Below are 22,266 nucleotides of genomic sequence, written 5' to 3'. Positions count from 1 at the left end.
GCCAGTGGAAAGCGGAGGAGGGCCCCCAGCCTCGGGCGCCTGCTGTCACTACCTCCGCTCCCCACCCTCTCTGCGCCCGGGGTCAGGCTGCGGCAGTCGGCCCCGCAGCTCGGCCTGTCTGCGATCCCACCCCAACTCACTTTCCCTCCAGGGCACTCTGGATCTCCCCTCCCCCGGCTCTCGGTTTCCTTGTCAAAACTTCCTGCCTGGGCGAGGGCCCGAGTTCCCACCCCCTTCCTGCCCCCCGCCCCTCCGCGCCGCTCCCCGCCCCGCGATCCGCTGCGTTTCGCTTCCCCGGCAGCTCCCGCAGTCGGGCTGGGGCTCCACGCAGGGACCCCCGCCCAGTCCTCCTCCAGGCCGACCCCAAGCCGGCGGAGAGACAGGGCCCCGAGGCAGGTGAGTGACTGCGTACCCTCGGCGGGGAAGGCTCCCGCGGTCGGAAGACCCCACAGCGGGGAAAGGGCCGAGGGGACCCCGACTGGGAGTCAGAGACCCTGGGCGGCAGTGGGGAAAAAGAGAGCCAGACGGAGAGAGAGGTGACGGGTGTGTGTCTGGGGGGTCGGAGGGGAGGGGGCAGTGGAGAGGGGCCAAAGGGGATCGGGGTTTTTATGAATAATGAACAACATGTAAATGAAATGCAAATGAGTTCCCTCCCGAGCGCCTCGTAGAGGGCCTTAGTGAGTGTGAGTCCTCGGGTAGCCTCTGACCAGCCGGCTCCCTCTCAGTGCTGCGGGAGAAGGGGGTACCCGGTCTTCTCCTTTGCTCAAGGGATAAGAGCACCGACTTTGGAGTCAAGGCTGCCCAAGTTTGAATCCCAACACTGCAGCTTACTAGTGTGGGACCTTGATCAAGGAACTTAACCTCTCTATGCCTCAGTTGCTCCTTTCTAAAGGCGGAAATAGTAAAATATAGTGTCTACCTTTTAGGATTGTTATCCGACTTAGAGGAACAAAAACATATGGTGCTTAGAACAGTGCCTGGTGGTGCTTATTATTAGTGTTACCTCTTTCCCCACCAGGGAGAAATGTTTGAGGGAGGGTATAGGGAAGGACCCTGGGTTTCTAGGTCCCTGGCTTTCCTATCCTTGCTAGTTGCCAGGACTAGAAGGTTGGCAAAAGGTCTCAGGCATCTGGGTTCCCCAGACAACCCCGGGGGGCTGAGGGTGTGAGGTAAGGCTAATAGTAAGGTGGGTGGGGGTGCTGATGGTGGGAGGGGCCCCCGGAGCCCAGACCCCAGTGAGGCCCTTCCTCATCCTCACCCCCATCCCCAGCCTCCCCAGGGTGGATGCCCAGCTCCCTTGCTCTGGCCTTTTATGAGTGGCCTCTCCCGGGGCTGAGCTGTGACCCCGATCCCTGGGGACAGGAACAGCTTGTGCTGGCCTGAGATTCCCAGGCTCAGCTAGGCCTTGGTTCCAGGCAGGATTGGGCAAGGGGTCAGCTCGCAACCCCCACCTCAGCTGGGCCTGCGGGTGGGGAGTGGAAGCTATTTTCTGTGCCTATGTTGGGGTGTGGGGGCAGCTCCCTGTCTCCTGTCATCTGTCCCCTGCTGCTGCCGCCTCTCCCACTTCTGAGGTCTTCCCTAAGGGTACCCACCATACTTGCCGTGCAGGTGGTGCTGCCCACCCTGCTGCCTGGGAGCTGGGTCGGCCAGACTTGCCTCTCTGCCCTCCCCTCTTCCCTGATCTGTGAAGCCAGGGTTGGCATCTGCCTGTACTGCCCTTCCCTATTAGACTTTTCCAGAAGAGGAAACTTGCTCTCCAGGCAGTCCCATCCACCCATCGGAAGCCTGGAGGGAGATAGAGGCCCCTGGGCTGCATCCTTAGAACCCCCACTGCTGGGGAGGGGGCCGAGGCCAGGCCGGGCCTCTACCACGTTGCCCCGAACCTTGAGAAAGGGGGCCCCCAGGACTCCTGAGAGGCCCTGGGGCCCAATCCTAGCTCTGGGGAGGGTGTTGGCTCCCTCCTGGCACCTACCCAGTGGTGGAGCAGCCAGCAGGAGGAGTCACAGGAGGCAGGAAGGAGAGAGGGAAAGAGAAAGACAGAGATATAGAGAGACATAAATTTCAAAACAAGGACAGAAACAGAGAAATGCAAAAACACAGGCAGGGGCATAGAGACTGCTTGGAACAATGAGGCCCCAAGGGAAAAAAAAAGGCAGACTTAGAAAAAATGGAGAGAGACCTAGAGACAGAACAAAAAAGAAAGACAGAGGGAGTCTGTCCAAAGAGAGGGCACGGGGGCTGGAAAGATCAAGAGAGGCCGCACTGGCTTTGGAGCTTAAAAGACCTGCTCAAAATCCCTGCTCTGCTCTTTATTCGCTGTGGGACCTTGGGCAAATTACTTAGCCTCTTTGGGATAGTTCTTCATCTATAAAATGGGAGTCAAAATTGCACCTATTTCATAGGGTTGCTGAGAGAATGAAATGAAAGGATCTGGCTCACAGTATGCATTTCATAAGGGGTGGCAATTAGGATTACAGCGCCTACGCGTGGCGCGATGGAGGCCTAAGAGAAGTAGCACACGGGGATCTCTGGGGCTTGGAGCCTCTCCTGCCTCTATGCCCCATCCCGCCCCACATAGCAGCATCTGGGACTCAGTCCCCTCTGTTTTGGATGAGGCAGGAGGCCTGTGAGTGGGCAGGGAGGGGGCGTTGTCCCTGGCCTGGGAGGGGCAGGATGAAGGCTCAGACAGGGTGGGCACCCCCCTCCCTCTCCAGGTGACTCAATGCCACGCACTCCGGGGCACTCACCCCATTGGAACTTGGAGGCCGGCCCTGAGGAATTCCTGCAGGGAGGTCAGAAGGCCAGGTCTGGAGCGCCTTGCCTTTCACTCTGTGTGTGGTTTTTTTCTGAACTCCACCTTCTCGCCTCTGCCATTGTCTCACCGCCGCCCTGTCCTGAGGGCAGAGCTCTGTTGTCTGGGAGCCAGGAAGAAGCCACAGCCTCTGAGCAGCTGCCACCCGCCCCCTCACCCCACTCCCCACAAAGTAAGGTCAAAGCTTATTGGAGTCAGAAAGGATTTCGGGTTTATCAGTTCATTCACTCCTGCTCCTTCAACACTTAGTTGCTGCCTGCAGGGTGCCAGGTGCCTGTGTGGGTGCAGATGGGGGCTGGGTGTGGGGGACATGGGCGAGGAAGACAGAGAGGAGCCCTGCCACCATGGAGCACCATTCTAGTGAGGGAGACAGACCTTAACAAAAACACAAAAACTTAAAAAAAAAACCAAGCAAACAAACAAAACATAATGGCTTGTAGGGTGGAAGCTATGAGGAGACACCCAGGGCCCACTAACAGAGCCTCAGAGATAGTAGGATCTGAGGGAGTCCCAGTCTGGTGGGGAAACCAGATGCTCAAATCAGCAGTCACAAGATGGGGTGCACTGGGGGGCTGTGGGCTCCTGGGCTGGCCTGCATTAGTCCCACCTGTCCCCAGCAGAGGGTTTGGGGGAAGTGTTAGGCCTCTGGGGACTGATCCATGTCCAGTTTAGAGGTGGCCTCAGGGCAGAGTTGAGGGAGAACAACCCAGGTGCCCCTTAGGACCATGGGGTCTTATGGTGACTGCACAAGAGTCTGCAGGAGGACCTTGAGAGGAGGGAGAAATGCGTGAGGGTTGGAGTCACTGAGGAGGCTTCCTGGAAGAGGTTGACCTTGATAGATGGGTGGGATCTGGGCATTCAAGAGGTGGGTTGGGCAGAAGTGGTGGGAGGTATGTGGGGGGTGGGGGCAGTGAGGTATCCAGTGTGACAGGAGCGAGGGGGCAGGGGCTATAAGGCCGGACACCTGGTGGGACCAGCCCCTGGGTGCTCTTTCCTGTGGAGTGGGGAGCCATAGAGGGTGTTAGAGAAGGGTAGTGGCCAGAGTAGACTTGCACTTTCTGAGGGTAATCTGGAGGTGGGGATGAGCAGTGTGAGCCAGAGTGGCAAACTGCTCCCTAGGCTGCAACACCCCAGGGGTATGCTCTGAAGCAGACTACCTGGAGGCCCTTCGGCAAGTCACTCACCTGAGACTCACTGTGGCTCCGTCTGTGAAGTGGGGATAATAATCATTAGCACCTTATGGGGCAGTGGTGAGGGTTGGGGCTAGCACTGGCGCCAACCTCCAGTAGGTGTGAAATAAATGTTTGGTGAGTCAGAATCCCTGCAGCTTCCCTATTTCCTGATGAGTAAACAGGTCAGGCCGAGGACCCTCTAGCTTCTGTTTCCTGAGCCACAGAGAACACAAGGCCAGCCCCTCACCCCTGCCCCCTTCCCGCTGAGCCTCTGGCGTGCTAGCAGGCTTCCTGTCCCTCCATCCGGCAGACATGCCTGGCATGCCGAGGGCCTGGCTTGGCTGGGTGTGGGAGGGGCTCTGGGCTCACGTGTGCAAGCATGTACACATGTGTACCATATGGCATGTGGAGCCAAGCAACCCAGGCTCCGGGTCACAGGGCATCCTGGGTCAATGCTGGGAGGGAGGGAAGGAAGCCTTGGGCTGAGATCTCACTGCTGAATGGGGAGGACTATGGGATTCTGTCTCCCTGGCAAGGATGGGCTGGGAAAGAACACAAAGAGACAGAGATAGGGAGAAAGTCAAGAGAGACACAGGACTAGGCACCCTTAGTACCAAGTCAAGACACAAGACTTGGTGAGTGGATCATAGCTGAAGTTCAGTTTCCAGGCCCCCTTGAAGGCTAATGCCCTTGTGCAGTGAACATACTTCACAACTGTACATGGCAGCCTGATATAAAAAAGGAAGGAGAGAGGCAGAAAGACAGAGAAAAAGAAATTGATGGAAGAAGGAAAAAAGGCAGAAAGCAGACACCTGCTGATGAAGAACAAGACAAAAGACAAAAAGATAAAGGGAGCATGGGAGAATCCGCTTCTGAATCAACACACATCCACTGGGCAGCTTTTGGTCTAAGGCTCTGTTCCAGGGTGGTCACTGGAAACAGCAGTTCTAACTCTCAAAGCGGCCCTGGGAGAGGGGGGTGAGGTGGTGGGGTTGTTATCCCATTTTACAGATGAGAAGATGGAGACTCAGAGGGCTTAAGTGATGTGCAGAGGTCACACAGCTAGTAAGTGACAGAGGCACTTTGGATTCCAAAGTGGGAAGGGGGATGGGGGAGAGAAAGAGAAATGGAGAGACACTGTCAGAGAAGAGAAAAGTGGGCGGCTGAACCTAGCAGCAGCTGGAGTTAGTGCTCAGGCTGTGGGCTGGGGGGTGAGCAGAATCCAGGCATCCTGCCCCTGTCAACTGCCTCTGGTTGGGAGATGCACCTGGCGAGCAGCCCATTGTTCTGGGGGATCAGATTCTCCCAGGAGCCTGGCCCCCTCCCACTCCCACTTCCTTTCTCTCTGTCAGCATCTGCGGCCCCATCTCCATTCCCCATTCCCGGATCATCCTGGGGGTTCTTCAGAAAAAAATGAGAAACAGCTTTTCCTGGAATTAATACCCAAAAGGCATGGCAGTGTAAGGGGAGTAGGGATAGGGTTATGTTGGGTGCAAGAGGGATGCTGAGGGTGCTAACATGGAAACAGCTAATGTTAATTGTTAATATTATGTACTGGCTCTAAGCGTTTTATATTAACTCGTTTAATCCTCACAACAACTCTATGAAGGAGTTGCTATTATTATCCCCATTTTACAGAGGAGAAAACTGAGGCACAGAGAGGGTAAGCAACCTGTCCAAGGCCACACAGTAAGTGGCAGAACTGGGGTTCCACCCAGGTTTGCACAGGGTGAGGAGACAACTGGAAGGGGTGGAGGCAGAGCCCAGGAGTTATCCTGTGCTATGCCGCTTCCCGGAGAATAGAATTGGAAGGGAGCCAGTGGGGAAGTCCCTTTTTCTGTCTCACCTCTGTCAGCCCCACTCTTGCTATCTTCCTTCCACTGAAATGATTCTCTCCTGTCCACCAGTCACTCTGCTCCACTTACCCCCACCCCAGATTCCAGACTCATTTCCTGCCTCCTGGGAGGGGCTGGGCACAGTAAAGATAAAGGGGGCTCTCTACCAGAGGGAACTGAGAGAAGAGCAGGGGAGCAGGGGAGGGTGAGCAGGGTTGGGCCCTGTGTGGGCTCAGAGGCAGAGAGGGCAGGGATGCTGGGGGGCTGTGGAGGCGGGACTGGGGACTCAGGGGCCTGGCCAAGAGCCCAGCCGCTTTGCATCTCGAGGTGGAGGAGCGAGAAGTGTCAGCTCATTCTTGACTGTAAACACATCTCGGTTCCCACGCCTTGGATCTTGTTCTTGTGGCAGCCCCCACCCCATCCCCTTCTCCTGTCCAGTCCCCCTACCAGGCTCCCCCCACCCCTATAACTGAAGCTATTCAAAAGAGATGCAAAGCCCCTGGGCTTTCTGCCTGGGCTTGTGAAAGCCTGCAGCCGCTTGAGGCTCCTGCCAACAGCCTGGGTTTGGATCCCAGCTCGACATTACTGGCTGTGTGACCTTGGGCAGGTTACCTACCCTCTCTGTGCCTGTTTCTTCATCTGTAAAGTAGGAATACTAATGATGCCTAACACAATGGGTTGATGTACGCTGTAAATTACTCAGCACCCTGCTGTCTCAAGCATAGCGAATGATACATGTGGTCACATTATTATTCTCATTGTGACGGAAGGTATTTGGGCTCCTCAAGCCAGAAAGTCAGTGGAGAAAGAGGGCGGACCAGGAGGGGAAGGGGGGCATCTTTATGGGAAGATGGAGAAGAGAGCCTGCAGTGAGTGCAATGTGGGTCCCTGGGGATGGGGCCGGGAGCCGGGAATTGTCCAGTCGTCTGATTTAAATCCCTTGGGGGCCTGTGTAGTCATGTGGGGCCCAGTGCTTTCACACGGGACCCAGTGCTGCTGGGACTGGATGGCAGTTAGGGGAGGGTGGGCCAGGGCCTCAGGCACGAAGGCTCAAATGGGAACGAGCCTGAGAGGGGAGGGTGGGGCTCCTGGCTCCTGGTCTGGCCAGGATTCCCTCCTCAGGGACTGAGGATGGTCCAGCCTCTCCCTTCTCCCTACCAGGGTCCCCATTCCCTCTCTCCCCTCCCTAACCGGCCACCCACTGGTCTCCCCGAACCCCACCCCCTGGCTTCCAGCCCCATTGCTGACCAGCTGAGTGTTTTCTCTGCTGCTCCAGCCCTGCCCTGAGGTCCTTTGGGAAAACAGGACCTACCCGCCCCCCCACTCCCAGCCAGCCAGAGTGGTGGTTATTTGCATCAATCCCTCCCCAGGCTTCCCCTTCCACCTCCAGGTCCATCTTGAAGCCCTGGGTGAACCACTGCCTCTAGAAGTTGGTTGAGAGGAGGTGAAGGGCACACTTGCTGTTACTCGGGGACTGGTCGGGGCTGGGGGGCTGGCGTGAATGGGAGAAGGCGCTTTCTCTGGGCTACATGTCACTTCCTCCCTGTGCCTCCACTCTAGTCCTTCCTGCCATAGCCTGCCCACACCCCTGGCTGCCAAGCATACCTGAGGGAGAGGTGGGGAGGTTAGCTGGGACCAGACAGAGAGACAGAGAGAGTGCTGGAGGTGGGCCCCAGGCCTGGGACAGTGGCTCAAACAGAGCAGGGTGGGAAGGGGTAGTTTGGGGACCCTACTTCTGCCCATGCTAAGGTGTGTCCCCTCTCAGCTGCCTCCCTTCCCCCATCCTAGCCAGGCCATATGTCTTGTTTTCAGGGTCCATATCCCCTGGGACACTCTCTGGTCCCCCCAGTGTTAATCCACCTTGCCCCTGGCTCACCTAAGTTCTTCAGGCCCCAGGATGCTGTAGAGGCCAGGTAAGTTACTTGGGGGCTGAGGACTGATGGGAGGAAGCACAGAGAAAACCAGAGGTACAGATTTGCTCTGGGGGACCTGTGGTGGAGGGCAGTGCAGCCAGAGTGATGGGGAGCCACTGTGGCTCTGCTGGATGGAGGAGCAGCAGGCAGGAGCGACTTTTGCAGTGGAGTATGGAGGCAGGGGGAGGAGAGGTGGGCCATTGGGAGGGTCGAGGAGTTACTGATGGGAATGGAACAGAAGTGGGTGAGATGGGTTAAGTTAGGGAGCATATCTCTTACTGCGAGACCTGGAGGGAAGGAGGGGCCACCCTGATTGGAGCTGGGGAGAGGCTTTGGGGACCCTGGGAGTGTGTGGGTGAGGGGTGTGGGGTGGGGCCAGGCAAGGCATTCCAGAGATACTCAGGGGGGTAAGGGGCCAGCAACCACGACCTTTCTCTCTTCCCGGAAAAATTACAAGCAGATGTGGGCGCCTCAGGAGGCGCAGAGCCGGGAGCCAGGGCAAGTTTGAGGAGCACCAAATACTGAATCTGAAACCGGCTGTGGGGGCGGGGCCTCGAGGAACTCAGCCTCACCAGAGCCCAGGAGCCAGAGAACAGTCTTCTGGGGTCCTGACCCTCCTCCCACCTGCTGGGCAAGGTCAGGGACTGAGGGGATGAGGAGGTACCTATTTCTGAATGGCTGATGGGGTGGGTGGTCTTCGGGAGGTGGGGGCTTTTCCTGATGTCTGAGACCGAGTTGGGGACCTCTTCTGGTAGACAGAGTCGGATACAGTGGTTTGCTGGCAAATGGTTAACAACCAGCTCCGATCCGTGAAGGAGATGGCCCTGATTTGTGACATTTGCCTATTTCTATGGTGAAAAGAATCCCACCACATCTGATTTTAAGCTACCAAGGTGACATTGGCTTTGGGAAGAGATGCACACAACTGGCTCTTGAGATCCCAAATGAGCCCACTCCAGCACACCACTGGTTGGAAGGAGCCTCCTGGACCCAGCCCCACTCCCACCCCTTAAAGCTGGCAACTCCCTGCAGCATTTTGCCAGGGTGGTTTTGGCCCCTGCCTGCATACACCCAGTAACGGGAAGCTCACCCTCCGAGGCAGCTGATTCCATTGCTGCACTTCTCTGACTGTTGGAAAATTCTTCCTCCAATGAAGCCCAAGTCTACTTCCCTTATAGCTTCCCTCATTGGTTCCAGTTTCAGACCTTGGTATAAATATCAAAGTGCCAGTCTGGCCTTGGACTGGGGACTGGGGATTCAGAGAGAAAGGGCACTGAGTTCCTGCCTCTGGAGGTCATGGTCGAGGCTCAGGCACTAGAAGAATGGTGAATGGTGCTGGGGGTGCCCAGAAGGGAGGGGTGGGGGCAGTCTGCCAGTGGGGGTCAGGAGCTAGCTGAGAAGAAGGGGTGCCTCTGGGGCTAGACCTTGAAAGATGAGTGCTCCAGGTAGAGAATGAGAAGGTGGACATCCAGGCGGAGGGATCAGCATAAGCGAAGGCTTGGAGGCATGGAAGTGCATGGCCTAGTCGGGAATAAGAGCCCAGGAGCATGGGGCCAGAGGACAAGAGGCACCACCAGGTCTCTTCTGCACACCCACTCCTCAGAGCTCTGCAGACTTGTGGTCCTCCAGGCTTCTGGCTGTAGTGCCGCTCGCCCATTCTGCACCTGGCCCCATTGGTTGCAGGCCTCTGCAATGTCGCCGCCTCTGAAGCCCCTCCTTCTCCTGGCCCTTGGCCTGGGACTGGCTGCAGCCCTCAACCACAGTGACCCCAACGCCTGCAGCATCTGGGAAAGGTGAGAGGGAGTCCCTGCTGTGCCTTGGGGGCACCAAGTCCCCCACAACCTGATTCTCCCTCCCGGTGCTCCCCTTCCCAGTCCCTTCCTTTCCTTCCCTCCCTCTCTCCAGTCACCTCCCTCCTCATTTCTCTGTTTCTGCCATTTCTGTTCCCTTCTATGCGCTGCCTCTGACTCCATCCCCATCTCCGATCCTGTCCTTTCTCTGTCCCCCTCTCTGTCCCCATCCCTTGGTCCCTGTGGGAGGCCAGCTGCAGGACATTGTAGTGTGGCAGTCATTCACTGTGGAGCAAACAGAGGGGCTGCCCCGTGGGGAGCAAACGGGACAGGGTTGGGGAGCAAGAGCCAGGGCTGAATTTGGCTAGAAATGCTTCAGTTGATCTCCATCATCTAGGTTGGAAGTCTGTTCTAGCTCCCAGATAGGAAGTAAGATGGGGGAGAAAGAGGAAACAAAAATCACAGGGTCTAATCCAATAGGTGAGAAGGGGAGAACTCTGATGGGGCAGGGGTGTCCCGGAACATTCCAAGCCTGGGAGGATCCCTCCAGACTTGAGAGGTGGGGTGGGATGGAAAGTTCATCCTAGGCTTGGGGCAGCAAACCCAAATGCTGGGGCAATTCCCCACCGTGGCCAGGCCCTCCCAGCCCTGCTTTCTGTGCACTCTTTGCCAGCTCAGGCCTCCCTCCCTCCTCTTGGCCCCTGACCCCGTTCTTTCATTCCTTTGCTGTCTTGCAGCTTCACCACCACCACCAAGGAATCTTACTCCCGCCCCTTCAGCCTGCTCCCTTCAGAGCCCTGTGATCGGCCTTGGGAGAACCCCCACACCTGTCCCCAGCCCACGTGAGTGCCCCCTCCCCCTCCACTAGCAAATGGGCAGGAGCCCTCTGGCCCTTCACGTCCCCATTCTCTTCTCAGAACCTTTAGAATTTAGAGGGAACATTTGGCCTCGAGGCCCTCACTCCTCGTGTGCTGTGTGTGTGGTTGGTGTGGGGGCAGGTGGAGAAGGATGGATGGGTGAGTGTGCGTGTGTGGTGTGTGTCAGTGTGTATATGCTGTATTGCATGTGTGTGTGGCTGTGTGTGCGGCAAGGAGGGAATGCTCTTTCTGTGTTTCCCCCAGCCCAGAGTGTTGGGCAGTGCCTCCCAGTCCTCCCCCAGGAGATGAGGGTGGGCAGCAGGGGCCTCAGTCAGGAGGACTGTGAGCCATGCTCCCTCTGGGTCTCCCCCAGTGTCGTCTACCGGACTGTGTACCGTCAGGTAGTGAAGACAGATCACCGTCGGCGCCTGCAGTGCTGCCAGGGCTACTACGAGAGCAACAGGGCCTGTGTCCGTGAGTCCTGGGCCGGAGCCCCCTGCCCTTACCCTCTCCCCACCTCTTGGAAATCTGCTGAGCTAGCAGCTGCCGGCTCAGGGGAGGGGGCAGGTGGGGCTGTGGAATAGGAGGGGGCCACCCTCCCTACTTGCCCAGCCCTCCCAGTGTCCTGTCAATACTTCCCCTAAGTCCCCACTTCATGCTCCTGTCTCCAGCAGAGCCCATGTCCCTTCCATCCTGTCTCTCCGTGTTCCTGAGCAGCCTGTCTCTGCATCTCTCAGTCCCTCTCTGTTCCAGAGCTGTCTGTCTGTTCCAGGGCTCTTGTCTGGATCCATCTCTGTCTCTTCCTATCTCGTCTCTCTGTTGCTATCTGTCTCTGACCTGTATCTGTCAGGTCTCTTCTGACCGCCCCCAGCTCCTGCAGAGACTCCCTCCCAGCCTGACCTACCACCCTGGCCCTCAGCCCCCACCCTCTGTCTGGACAGCATGCATGTCCAGTTCCCACCTGAGGAATCCCACCCCACCATATATTTCCCCAAAATGTTTGTTAGAGTACTTCATGAAAAGAGACCTGGGAGCCTGGGATCTTGTCAAGTTCTGCCTTGAGTTTCTGTCTCTCAGTCTTTCTTCATTTTAGAGGCAGAATTGATGTTTGGAAAAGTCTAGGTCCCTGTGTGGGAGGAAGAAGGGGTTAAGTTTCAGAGGCTAAAAGGTGGGCAGGGCAGGGTTGGAAGCATCTTCTCATTCATGCCCATCTCTGTCCCAGCACTTTGTGACAAGGAGTGTGTCCACGGCCGCTGTGTGGCGCCCAATCAGTGCCAGTGTGTCCCAGGTTGGCGGGGCGATGACTGCTCCAGTGGTGAGTGGCTGGTGGCCTCTTGCACCCCCAGGGGCACAGAACCTTTGGGCACCCCCTCCCTACCAGGGCAATTACCTGCCAGGGTCCCATTGCAGCCAGCTGCCTTTTATGGAGAGGTGGGTGTGTGTGTGGGCTGAGAGACAGAATTAGGGACTAACTGGAAGTTTGGGAGGGGCTAGACACCTCCCCCCAAACCGCTGTCCCTGCCCTCCTTATCCCACAGCATGTTCCCCAGAAGTGTGGGGGCCACAGTGTGACAAGCCCTGCAGCTGTGGTAACAGCAGCTCCTGTGACCCCAAGAGTGGGAATTGTTACTGCCCCTCGGGCTTGCAACCCCCCAACTGCCTTCGGCCTTGCACCCCTGGGTACTATGGCCCTGGCTGCCAGTTCATCTGCCAGTGCCACGGGGCACCTTGTGACCCTCGGACTGGAGCCTGCTTCTGCCCCACGGAGAGAACTGGGCCCAAGTGAGTTGTGAAAGGATGACATGCTAATGGGGTTATAGACATAGGCTGCATGGGCAAACATGGGGATAGGAGGGGACTCAGCAGGGTCCTAGGTGTGGGGAGGGAGTTGAGAGGCCAATGTCCTAGTCTCAGCTCTGTCACCAAATAGCTGAGTGATCTTGGGCAAATCATTGACTCTCCATGAGCTTGTTTCTTCTCTGGAAAATGGGAAGAGTATGGTCTACCTAAACGGTTACTGTGAAGAGAACATGAGATAGCACGTGAAAAGTAGTTTGTAAAGCAAGAGTAAGACAAAGACCCAGAGAGTCCTGTCACAAGGCAGGTTGCAGGAAGGGCTGGAGAATCCCAGGAGGGAGAGGGTGCCCTTAGGTGGAGATCAAGGAAGGATTCACGGAGGAGTCTGGGTTCAGGTGAGCCCTCCATAGGCAGAGGCGCTTCCCCCAAGGGAACGGCATGAGCTGAGGGGAGGAGGTGGAGCTGAGGGCGCCCGGGGGAGTGGACATGCCACCATGGCCCCACACTCTACACATACACACCCCCCCCACACCACCTTGGGGTGTCCCCTGTTTTTTATTTTTTTGTTTTATTACTATTATTTTGCCCCAGAAATCTTTGCTTTCTGATTCCTGCAGCCCCCAACAGGAAAGAGGGATAGGACTCCCAGGGTGGGTTTGAATCAGAGTCCTGTGGTCAAGCCTTCCTCTGGGGTGGGGGGCTGGGGGTCCTAGAGGCAAGGGGGTAGGCTGGTGCTGTTTGTTTACACCCTGACCTTACCCACTCTGCCCAGCAGCTGTGAGGTGCCCTGTCGCCAGGGCACCGCTGGTTTCTTCTGCCCCAGCACCTGTCCTTGCCACAATGGAGGTGTCTGCCCACCCTCCCAGAACACCTGCAGCTGCCCACCTGGCTGGATGGTATGAAAAGCGGGGTGGGAGTCTGGGGAGAATTCTGTGGGTGGTTCTCATCGGGGCTCTGAGGAGGATGTGTGTGAGGGGGTGTGCCCCGTGGGCCCTGGAGAGCTCTGAGGGCCTCAGTGGCTGTAAGGGTGTCCAGGGACCCTGAGGGCATGGGGAGGGGGCTGGGCTCCTGGGGCTCTGTTGACCTCTCATCCCCACAGGGCACCATCTGTTCCCTGCCCTGCCCCGAGGGCTTCCACGGACCCAACTGCTCCCAGGAATGTCGCTGTCACAACGGCGGCCGCTGCGAACGATTCACTGGGCAGTGCCGCTGCGCTCCGGGCTACACAGGGGATCGGTGAGCGGCGGTGGCGCGGGCGGGAGGGGCAGAGGGCGGGCCAGGGGGGTGGTGGGGGCGCGGCCGGGCTCACTCGAAGAGGCGCCCAGGTGCCGCGAGGAGTGCCCCGTGGGCCGCTTCGGGCAGGACTGCGCGGAGACGTGCGACTGCGCCCCCGGGGCCCGCTGCTTCCCCGCCAACGGCGCGTGTCTGTGCGAACACGGCTTCAGCGGGGACCGCTGCGCCGAGCGTCTCTGCCCTGACGACTTCTACGGCCCCAGCTGTCGGGAATCCTGCACCTGCGACCCGGAGCACAGCCTCAGGTGGGTCGCGGGACATTGCGGTCAAGGGGTCAGGAGCCAATGGGAGGGGTCCTCCACCGGAGTCACGGAAAGTGACAGTGGTATATCCAAGGGCGAGTCAGGATGTCACAGAAGGGAAAAGGAAGGGGCCTCGAGGACGGGAGGGACTTGGGGTCCCCGTACTCGCCCCAAGCCCACTCTCGGGACAACACCGAGCCTCCTTATGGCCTCCTTACTCCGAAGATGTCCGGCTCCCGCCACGCGGAGGGGACCGGGAGGCCGGCCTGCGGGCCCCGGCTCAGACCGCGCCGCTCCCCCGTCCGCAGCTGCCACCCGATGAACGGGGAGTGCTCGTGCCTGCCGGGCTGGGCCGGCCTCCACTGCAACGAGAGCTGCCCTCAGGACACGCACGGGCCTGGCTGCCAGGAGCACTGTCTCTGCCTGCACGGCGGCGTCTGCCAGGCCGACAGCGGCCTCTGCCGGTGCGCGCCCGGCTACACGGTGAGACGCGGCCCGCGGCGAGCCAAGAGGGAGGCGGCGGCCGAGGAGGGGCCCGCCCCTCTCACTAGCTCGTCCACCCGCTTTCCAAGGGCCCGCACTGCGCTAGCCTCTGCCCCCCCGACACTTTTGGGGTCAACTGCTCATCGCGCTGCGCCTGCGAAAACGCCATCGCCTGCTCGCCGGTCGACGGCGCGTGCATCTGCAAGGAAGGTAATGGGGCGGGGTCTCGGGGAGGGCACAAGCCATGGAGAGGGGCGGGGCAGAGGGAAGGAGGAGGGGTCCAAGGGTAGGGGCAGGCCTAGGCCTGGGAGAGGCCACAGCGAGAGGGCGGGGCCGCTCGGCTGGAGCCGGGAGGTGGGAAAGCAGCCAGTCTACTTCCTTCCCGGAATATTCTCTTTGCTTTTTTCTTCAATCTCAAAATTCCTACTCGTCCTTTAAAGGGCCAGGCCAGAAAGCACCTCATGCAATAGCATGCAATGCAATGGCAGCGCCAGGAAGGGCTTCTGAGATCTACCAGGGGTGGCATGTCGGCAAAACTTAGGTCGCATTCTGATGGAGAATTTTGTTTGACTAGCTCTCTATTATATATGTAACAGACAAACCTCCAGCCTCCAGTCCCCAGCACTCCCTATTATCTTACTCAGGGTCTGGATAGCCCATTTAGTTACCTGATGGGTAACTGGGTAATCCATTTAGTTGCTTTGTAAGCATTTGGGTTTGCTGCCAAACCCCTTCATTTTGCAAAAAGGAAACCAGGACCCAGAAGGGGATGGTGCATCACCAGAAGTCATTTAGCCTTCTGTGCAACAGCTAATAGTTTATATGCTAGTCTCTTATATGGGGCCATGAGCACCCCCACTCCCACCCCTGCTCACAGCACAGATCCTGGCACAGCCAACACCCAGTGTATGCCTGCTCCAGAAGGGGGTGGGTCCCCATGCTTACCTTCAAGGACCCTCCTCCAGGTTGGCAGCGTGGTAACTGTTCTGTGCCCTGCCCACCCGGCACCTGGGGCTTTGGTTGCAACGCCAGCTGCCAGTGTGCCCATGGGGCAGTCTGCAGCCCCCAAACTGGAGCCTGTACCTGCACTCCTGGGTGGCATGGGGCCCACTGCCAGCTGTCCTGCTCGGTGAGTGCTCGCCAGCCTGCCTACCTGGGAGAGGGGAGGGAGCACTGTACCTTCCCAGCTGACTGGCCTGCCCTGCCCTCTATACCCTCCCCAAGAAGGGGCAGTTTGGCAGAGGCTGTGCCAATCGCTGTGACTGTGACCATGCTGATGGCTGTGAACCCATTCACGGACACTGCCAGTGCCAGGCTGGCTGGGCAGGTGAGCACTCCAGTGTCTGAGTCCCAGGCCTGCTGTGGACCCATCCCATAAGAAGTATGTCCAGAAGAACCCCCATGGGACAAGAGGGGGCCAGGGCCAGGCTCACCCTATCCCTCTCTCCTATAGGCATCCACTGCCACCTGCCTTGCCCTGTGGGCTTCTGGGGAGCGAACTGCAGCAACACTTGCACCTGCAAGAATGGGGGCACCTGCAACCCTGAGAATGGCAATTGCTTGTGTGTACCTGGATTCCGAGGCCACTCCTGCCAGAGATGTGAGGCTCCCTCTCCAAACCATACCCCCCTCCCCAAACACACACACATCAGCAGTATGGAGCAGTGCAGTGTCAGATACCAGAAGACCCCACTCCACCCCTCTTGGTCTCTTCCTTTGACCCTACTCTCTTTGGGCTGTTCACTGCAGCAGGAAGTGGGGAGAGAGATAGTGGAGTCGAGGGCTGATTGAGGACTGGCTCCCGCCTCCAATCACCACATGCCCCTCTCCCCCAGCCTGTCCTCCTGGCCACTATGGCAAACGCTGCCAGCCCTGCAAGTGTGCTAACCACTCCTCCTGCCACCCCTCAAATGGGACCTGCTACTGCTTGGCCGGCTGGACAGGCCCCGACTGCTCTCAACGTATGTGGCAGCTTGTTTGTCTTAGGGCGTGTGCATGCTGAGAGGGTGGGCTGAGTAGGGGAGGCCTCTGTTCCACTGTTCCTGGGTATAAAAAGCCACTGGACCCACCTTGACTCAACCTTCTATTGAGCATCACCTACATGCTGGCTATGGTTTTAGGTGCTGGGGATGCAGCAATGGACCTGTCAGGAAAAAAAAAATCCCTGCCTTTCTGCATGGAAGACTGGGAGGAGCAATATTTTGGGGGGCAGGGGAGTTATAAGCTCAATATTGGACTTTTTTGCCTGCATTTTTCAACTTATTTTTATTTATTATACATGGCCTCTTTCCCATATAAATAGATTGAAAAGATCATGGAAAAGACTAGTGCAAAAACCAAGTAAAACAAATTTTGAAAAAGAAAATGAATGGCTGTAACTATGAAAAAGGCTGGTTTCAAGCTCACTGGCAGACAGGGTAAAGAAGGAAGTGATCTTGGTGAAAAGTTTTCCTGTAGAATTTTGTAACAATGATTATGAGATTATTTGCTAGTGTCAGAGATGAAAAAAATAATGCCTTAAACAGGAGGAATGTTTACTTCCCTCACATGTTAAAAAAAAAAAAAAAAAAAAAGTCCAGAGCTAAGCATTCCAGAGTAGCTTGGAAGCCTTTGGTTGTCTAGCACTGGACACGTTATTTTGCAATGCCTATGAAACAGCCAAAGTGCAGATGTTGAGTAGGCAATTGGGCATGTGAGTCTGGAGTTCAAGGGAGAGACTGTACTGGAGATATGAATTGGTGAGTCACTGGTATGCAGATACTGTTTAAAGCCTTGGTGTCCCTGGGGAGACCAAAGCTAAGCTAAAACTTCAGTGATGCTGGAGGCTGAGAATTCATCCAGAAAGGTCTGGACCTGCCCCACCAGAAAGGCCCCTTGTCTCCTACAGTGTGCCCCTCAGGACACTGGGGAGCCAACTGTGCCCAGCTCTGCCAGTGTCGCCATGGCGGGACCTGCCACCCTCAGGATGGGAGATGTATCTGTCCCCCAGGCTGGACTGGACACCTCTGCTTGGAAGGTATCAACAGAAGGGGAATGCTATGTCCCTGCCCTCAAGTTATCCCTGGCCCAAAGATGAGGCTACAGTTTTTTGGCCCCTCTGATCCTCACCTGCCTCCATGGCTCCCCTCCCAGGCTGCCCTCCAGGGATGTTTGGTGCCAACTGCTCCCAGCCGTGCCAGTGTGGACCTGGAGAGAGGTGTCACCTGGAGACCGGGGCCTGTGTATGTCCCCCGGGCCACAGCGGTGCCCCCTGCAGGATCGGTGAGTTCTCTTCTAGTCCCCTTTGTCCCCAAGGAACCAGGACACCAAGTACCTTCCTGTGTTTCTACCAGGACCAAGGCCCGTCATACCACTCCTGCCACTCCACAAGGAGCTTCTCCCATGCAAGCACCACAGACTCACCATCAGGGCCAAGACACTGCCCTGAGTAACCTCCCCATCCCACACAGGAAGCCAGGAGCCCTTCACCATGATGCCTACCTCTCCAGTGGCCTATAACTCTCTCGGGGCAGTGATTGGCATTGCAGTGCTGGGGTCCCTGGTGGTGGCACTGGTGGCGCTCTTCATTGGCTACCGCCATTGGCAAAAAGGCAAGGAGCACCAACATCTGGCGGTGGCCTACAGCACTGGGAGAATGGATGGCTCTGAGTATGTCATGCCAGGTGAGCTGGCATGGGGCATGGGGCACAGACAGGGACATGGGGCTCATAGGCACAAGGACAGGATGGGGTACGGGGCTCCTGGGTCCCTCCTTGGACCCAGGGGATGGGAAGTGGAGAGTTGGAGGAAGGAAGGAAGGGAGGTCAGGGAGGCCAAACTATGGATCTCCTGGGCTGGAACAGAAGTGCCTGGCTCCCAACTAGCATGGGCCCTTGGATTGTCTCTGAGCTCACCTTGAGCCCATGTCTGTTCTGTACAGATGTCCCTCCGAGCTACAGTCACTACTATTCCAACCCCAGCTACCACACCCTGTCCCAGTGCTCACCTAACCCTCCACCCCCTAACAAGGTCAGTGTTGGGGAAGGGGATGCTGTGGTGGAGGGATGGGCAAAAGCCTGGAAAGTTCCACCCTTGAACAGTACTCTCCCTATCCCACCCCTCCCCTGTCAGGTTCCAGGCAGTCAGCTCTTTGCCAGCCTCCAAGTCCCCGAGCGGCCAGGTGGAGGCCATGGGCATGATAACCATGCCACCCTGCCTGCTGACTGGAAGCACCGCCGGGAGCCCCCTCCAGGGCCTCTGGACAGAGGTAGGTGCCTGGGGGGCTGAGGCTTCCAGTGAGGGTGAGTATGTGCAGCCCAGCACCCTGTTCCATCTGAGTCTGTGGGTCTGGAGAAGGAGGTTCTGTGCCCCTGTTCTAGAGGAGGAGGGGGCCTGGGGAGGGGACCAGGGACCAGCTTGCAAGTTGCCTCCTCGTCCTCAGGTAGCAGCCTCCCGGACCGAAGCTACAGCTATACTTACAGCAATAGTAATGGCCTAGGCCAGTTCTACAGTAAAGGTATGGAGTTGGGGGCAAAGAGGGACAGACCTGAGCTAAGGTTTAGGAGCCAGTGCCTCCACCGAGTCTGACTTCCTCCTCCTATCCTTAGGGCCGATCTCTGAGGAGGGGCTGGGGGCCAGTGTCGCCTCCTTGAGCAGTGAGAACCCCTACGCCACCATCCGGGACCTGCCCAACCTGCTCGGGGGTCCCCGGGAGAGCAGCTATGTGGAGATGAAAGGCTCTCTCCCCAGGCAGCCTCCTCAACTCCGGGACAGCCAGAGGCGGCGACATCCCCAGCCACAGAGAGACAGTGGCACCTACGAGCAGCCCAGTCCCCTGACCCACGGTGAGCTCTCCCTCTCCACTGGGGCCACGGGCAGGGAGAGCTGGGATGAGGGAGGTAGAAAGAGTGAAAGGACAGAGGGAGAAAAGGAGGCAAGTGTGGTTTGGCAGCAAGAGCAAGGCCTTTGGGGTCAGGCTTGAGCTCAAAATAGGCATGATGTTGTGGAAGTCACCTTGCCCCTTAGAGCTGTTTCCTCATCTGTAAAATGGAGTGGTGGCACCTACCATGTGGGGCTGAGGAGCTGAATTGGTGGCTGTACAGCACCTGAGGTGGAGATGGTTCTCAGAAAGGCAGGTGGCAAGGTGCACTCACACCCTCTGAGGTGGGCAGTCTGAGGTGGTCCCCCCCACCCCACTGGCAGCTGGTGGCAAACTGGTCTATGTCCAGCACCATCCACCTCTATTTGGGCAGAAGGGGCTGAAGAGAGGAGAGTGGTGGGAGGGTGTTCTGGTTTGCCAATGCTGCCATTATGCAAAATACCAGAAACGGATTGGCTTTTATAAAGGGGGTTTACTAAGTTACAAAGTCACAGTTCTAAGGCCATAGAAGAGTCCAAACCAAGGCATCAACAAGAGGGTATCTTCACTGAAGAACGGCTGATGGTATCCAGAATACCTCTGTCAGCTGGGAAGGCACGTGGCTGGCATCTGCTTGTCCTTTGCTCCCAGGTTGTGTTTCAAAGTGGCTTTCTCCAAAATGTCTCTGGGTGTCTGTCTTAGCTCCTCTCTCTTAGCTCCTCTGCATTCTTGCTTCTTTCTCCTAAGATATTTCTCTCTATGTGTCTGGGGGTCCACTCTTAGCTGCTCTGGGGCAAACTTTGGGTTTCATCTCTTTGCTTAGCATCTCCAAACATCCTTCTGTCTGCATCTCCAAGTGTCTGCAAGCATCAGCAAGCATTTGGATCTGTGTTGGCTCTTAGCTCCTCTCTTAAATATTCCAGTGACTTAATCAAGGCCCACCTTGAATGGGCGGGGCCACACCTGCATGGAAATAATCTAATCAAAAGGATCTTCCACAGTTAGGTGAGTCATATCTCCATGGAAACATTCAATCAAAAGTTTCCAGCTTAATTGAAAGACTAATAAATCTGCCCCCACAAGATTACATTAAAGAACATGGCTTTTTGGGGGACATAATATATCCAAACTGGCACAGAGGGGGAGGAGACACCTGTCCCTCATCTGCTGCTTCTCTCTCTAGACCGAGATTCTGTGGGCCCCCAGCCCCCCCTGCCTCCGGGCCTGCCCCCTGGTCACTACGACTCACCCAAGAACAGCCACATCCCTGGACACTATGACTTGCCTCCAGTTCGGCATCCTCCATCACCCCCATTTCGACGTCAGGACCGTTGAGGGACCAAGCTGGTGTGGCAGAGGCCAGCACACATGCCCTTTGCTGCCCAAGGCTGGGACAGAGCCCGATGTAACCTGCCAGGAGCAGGGAGTGGACCGGCAGGCCGTGGACATGCACATGTTTATTAGAGGAAGTGAATGGAGAGGAGATGGGAGCCTGGCTCCCAGGTTCCATCATGGGAGACTGGTCAGCAGGGCCCCAGGGTTCCCTTTCCCCCACCCACTGCTCCCCAAGGCCCCCAGGACCCTGTATACATAAACTGGTGGGTTGAATGTTGCTGGATGACTCTGTGATTGATCTCACAAATATGTATTGGGCATCTTTTCTGTGCATGCCCCAGGCTGGGCTGTGTGTGTGAGTGTACATGTGTGGTTTCAAACGGGGACCAGGCACAGGTCCTGACCTTTTAGTGGAAGGCAGCCCAAGCCCAGTTAACTCTATCAATAGCCTCCTAACTGGTCGTCCTGAGACCACGTGGTACCCCTTCCAATCCACTGTTGAAAATACAAGCTGAAAATCTTCATTGGTGCCTCACTGCTCTTGGGCCAGAGTCAAAAGTTATCAAGGTCTTCAGGGCCCTGCTGGCCTGGCCTTCTTCCTTTTTAGTTTCACCTTGAACTGTTCTCCCTGTCACTGCATTCCACCCACCCAGCCTCTGTCCGCCTCTTTGCCACACTTCCTATCACAGGCCCTTTGTACATCTGGAATGCTCTTCCTCCCCCATCACTTGTTAACCCTACTTGTCCTTCACATCTCCTCCAGCCCCCCAAACTCTTTTTCATAGCACTAATCACAGCTCTATTTGTTCGTTCATCAGATACCCACAGAAGGCCTACAGGGTGCCAGGCACCACCGGAATGCTTTTTCTTTATGTGACTATTTGATTAAGCTCTGCCTCCCTGACTGGGCTGTAAATTCACAGGAATCCTGTGTTTATGCTCAACATTGATTCCCCTTGGCACACAGTAGACACTCAATAAAGGTTCCCCAAAAGATTGAGCGCCTGAGTGAATTAAAAGTACTGGTGACACCGTGGTAAGTGCTAGAAGTGCAAAATGGGTTCTCTAGAGCACAGACGGCCTAGATCCTCAAAGGTCGGCATTTCCACCGGGAACAGCGCAAAGGCAGGAACGTGCTAGGAGTGAGTTGAAACGGGTGGAACCGGGTAGGGTGAGGGTGTGCGTGTGTGTGTTTGAGGGGGGAGCTGTTGCAGCGGCTGGAAGCGGGGAAAGAGAGCGTATACTCAAATGGGGAACCAGCAGCGCGGAACAGTCAGTGTCGAGAACACCTGAGGACTTTGAAACCAAGATGTGAAGGAGGTATGACCCGCCTCATTAACTCAGCGGATTATCTGAGCCAGATCGCCAGGAGGCTAAATATGTGGGATCGAAAACAGAAACCCAACACTGAACCAACTTTCCGGGTCTCTCTGGGCCCTTTCCACCGGGTACCTCCACCTTACAGGACAGATGGGCGGACCCCGGAGAGTGGTCCTGCCACCGCCCGGACTCCCCCTTCCTAAGGTCCAGCGACTGCCGCATCCCTACCTCGCAGGGTCAGGTCCCCGCCCTCTCGGGTTCATTTCCCGGGGTGATTGCTGCGCCCGGATGTCCCGGGCCCGCCCCCTCTGCCGGGTACCCGCCCCAGCCCCGCCCCCCGCACGTTCCCCAAACACAGCCCCGCCCAGATGCGGTACTCCCGCTCCAGCCCCGCGGCTCCAGCCCCGCCCTACGAGATATACTCGTCTGCCTCCGCCATATGGCCTCACCTAGGTCCAGAGTCGCCCTAGCTCCTTACTCCTCCTCTCATTTCTCCTCTCCCTGGCACTCTGCCTGTGACTTCGGACCGCTCTGGTCCTGCTCCCTCTGCCCCGGCCCCGCCCTTCCCTCCTGCCACAGC

The 22,266-nt window shown here is 57.1% G+C and overlaps 1 protein-coding gene across 9 annotated transcripts; it reads left to right on the top strand.

Annotated features, from left to right (window-relative positions):
• The first annotated feature begins 260 nt into the window (after positions 1-260).
• PEAR1 (platelet endothelial aggregation receptor 1) lies at positions 261-21,363 on the top strand. Of its 9 annotated transcripts, none has more exons than XM_037825681.1 (25): positions 261-396; positions 7,632-7,732; positions 8,193-8,368; positions 9,416-9,525; positions 10,260-10,364; positions 10,753-10,853; positions 11,602-11,694; positions 11,918-12,161; positions 12,949-13,072; positions 13,276-13,412; positions 13,502-13,714; positions 14,020-14,194; positions 14,284-14,404; positions 15,160-15,323; positions 15,419-15,521; positions 15,648-15,794; positions 16,030-16,155; positions 17,082-17,210; positions 17,327-17,455; positions 17,644-17,856; positions 18,114-18,202; positions 18,305-18,440; positions 18,615-18,689; positions 18,781-19,017; positions 20,215-21,363. In XM_037825681.1, exons 4-25 carry the CDS (start codon positions 9,425-9,427, stop codon positions 20,364-20,366), a joined length of 3,114 nt encoding a protein of 1,037 aa, XP_037681609.1. In that variant the 5' UTR covers positions 261-396; positions 7,632-7,732; positions 8,193-8,368; positions 9,416-9,424; the 3' UTR covers positions 20,367-21,363. The 9 variants fall into 9 exon arrangements, with proteins under 9 accessions (XP_037681609.1, XP_037681612.1, XP_037681615.1 ...); XM_037825684.1 differs by having other exon boundaries at positions 8,193-8,392; XM_037825687.1 differs by having other exon boundaries at positions 8,193-8,392; positions 9,336-9,525; positions 12,952-13,072.
• Positions 21,364-22,266: the final 903 nt, after the last annotated feature.

Source organism: Choloepus didactylus, chromosome 2 (assembly GCF_015220235.1).
Source record: "Choloepus didactylus isolate mChoDid1 chromosome 2, mChoDid1.pri, whole genome shotgun sequence".
Taxonomy (NCBI): domain Eukaryota; kingdom Metazoa; phylum Chordata; class Mammalia; order Pilosa; family Megalonychidae; genus Choloepus; species Choloepus didactylus.
This window is presented reverse-complemented; position numbering and strand designations above follow the sequence as displayed.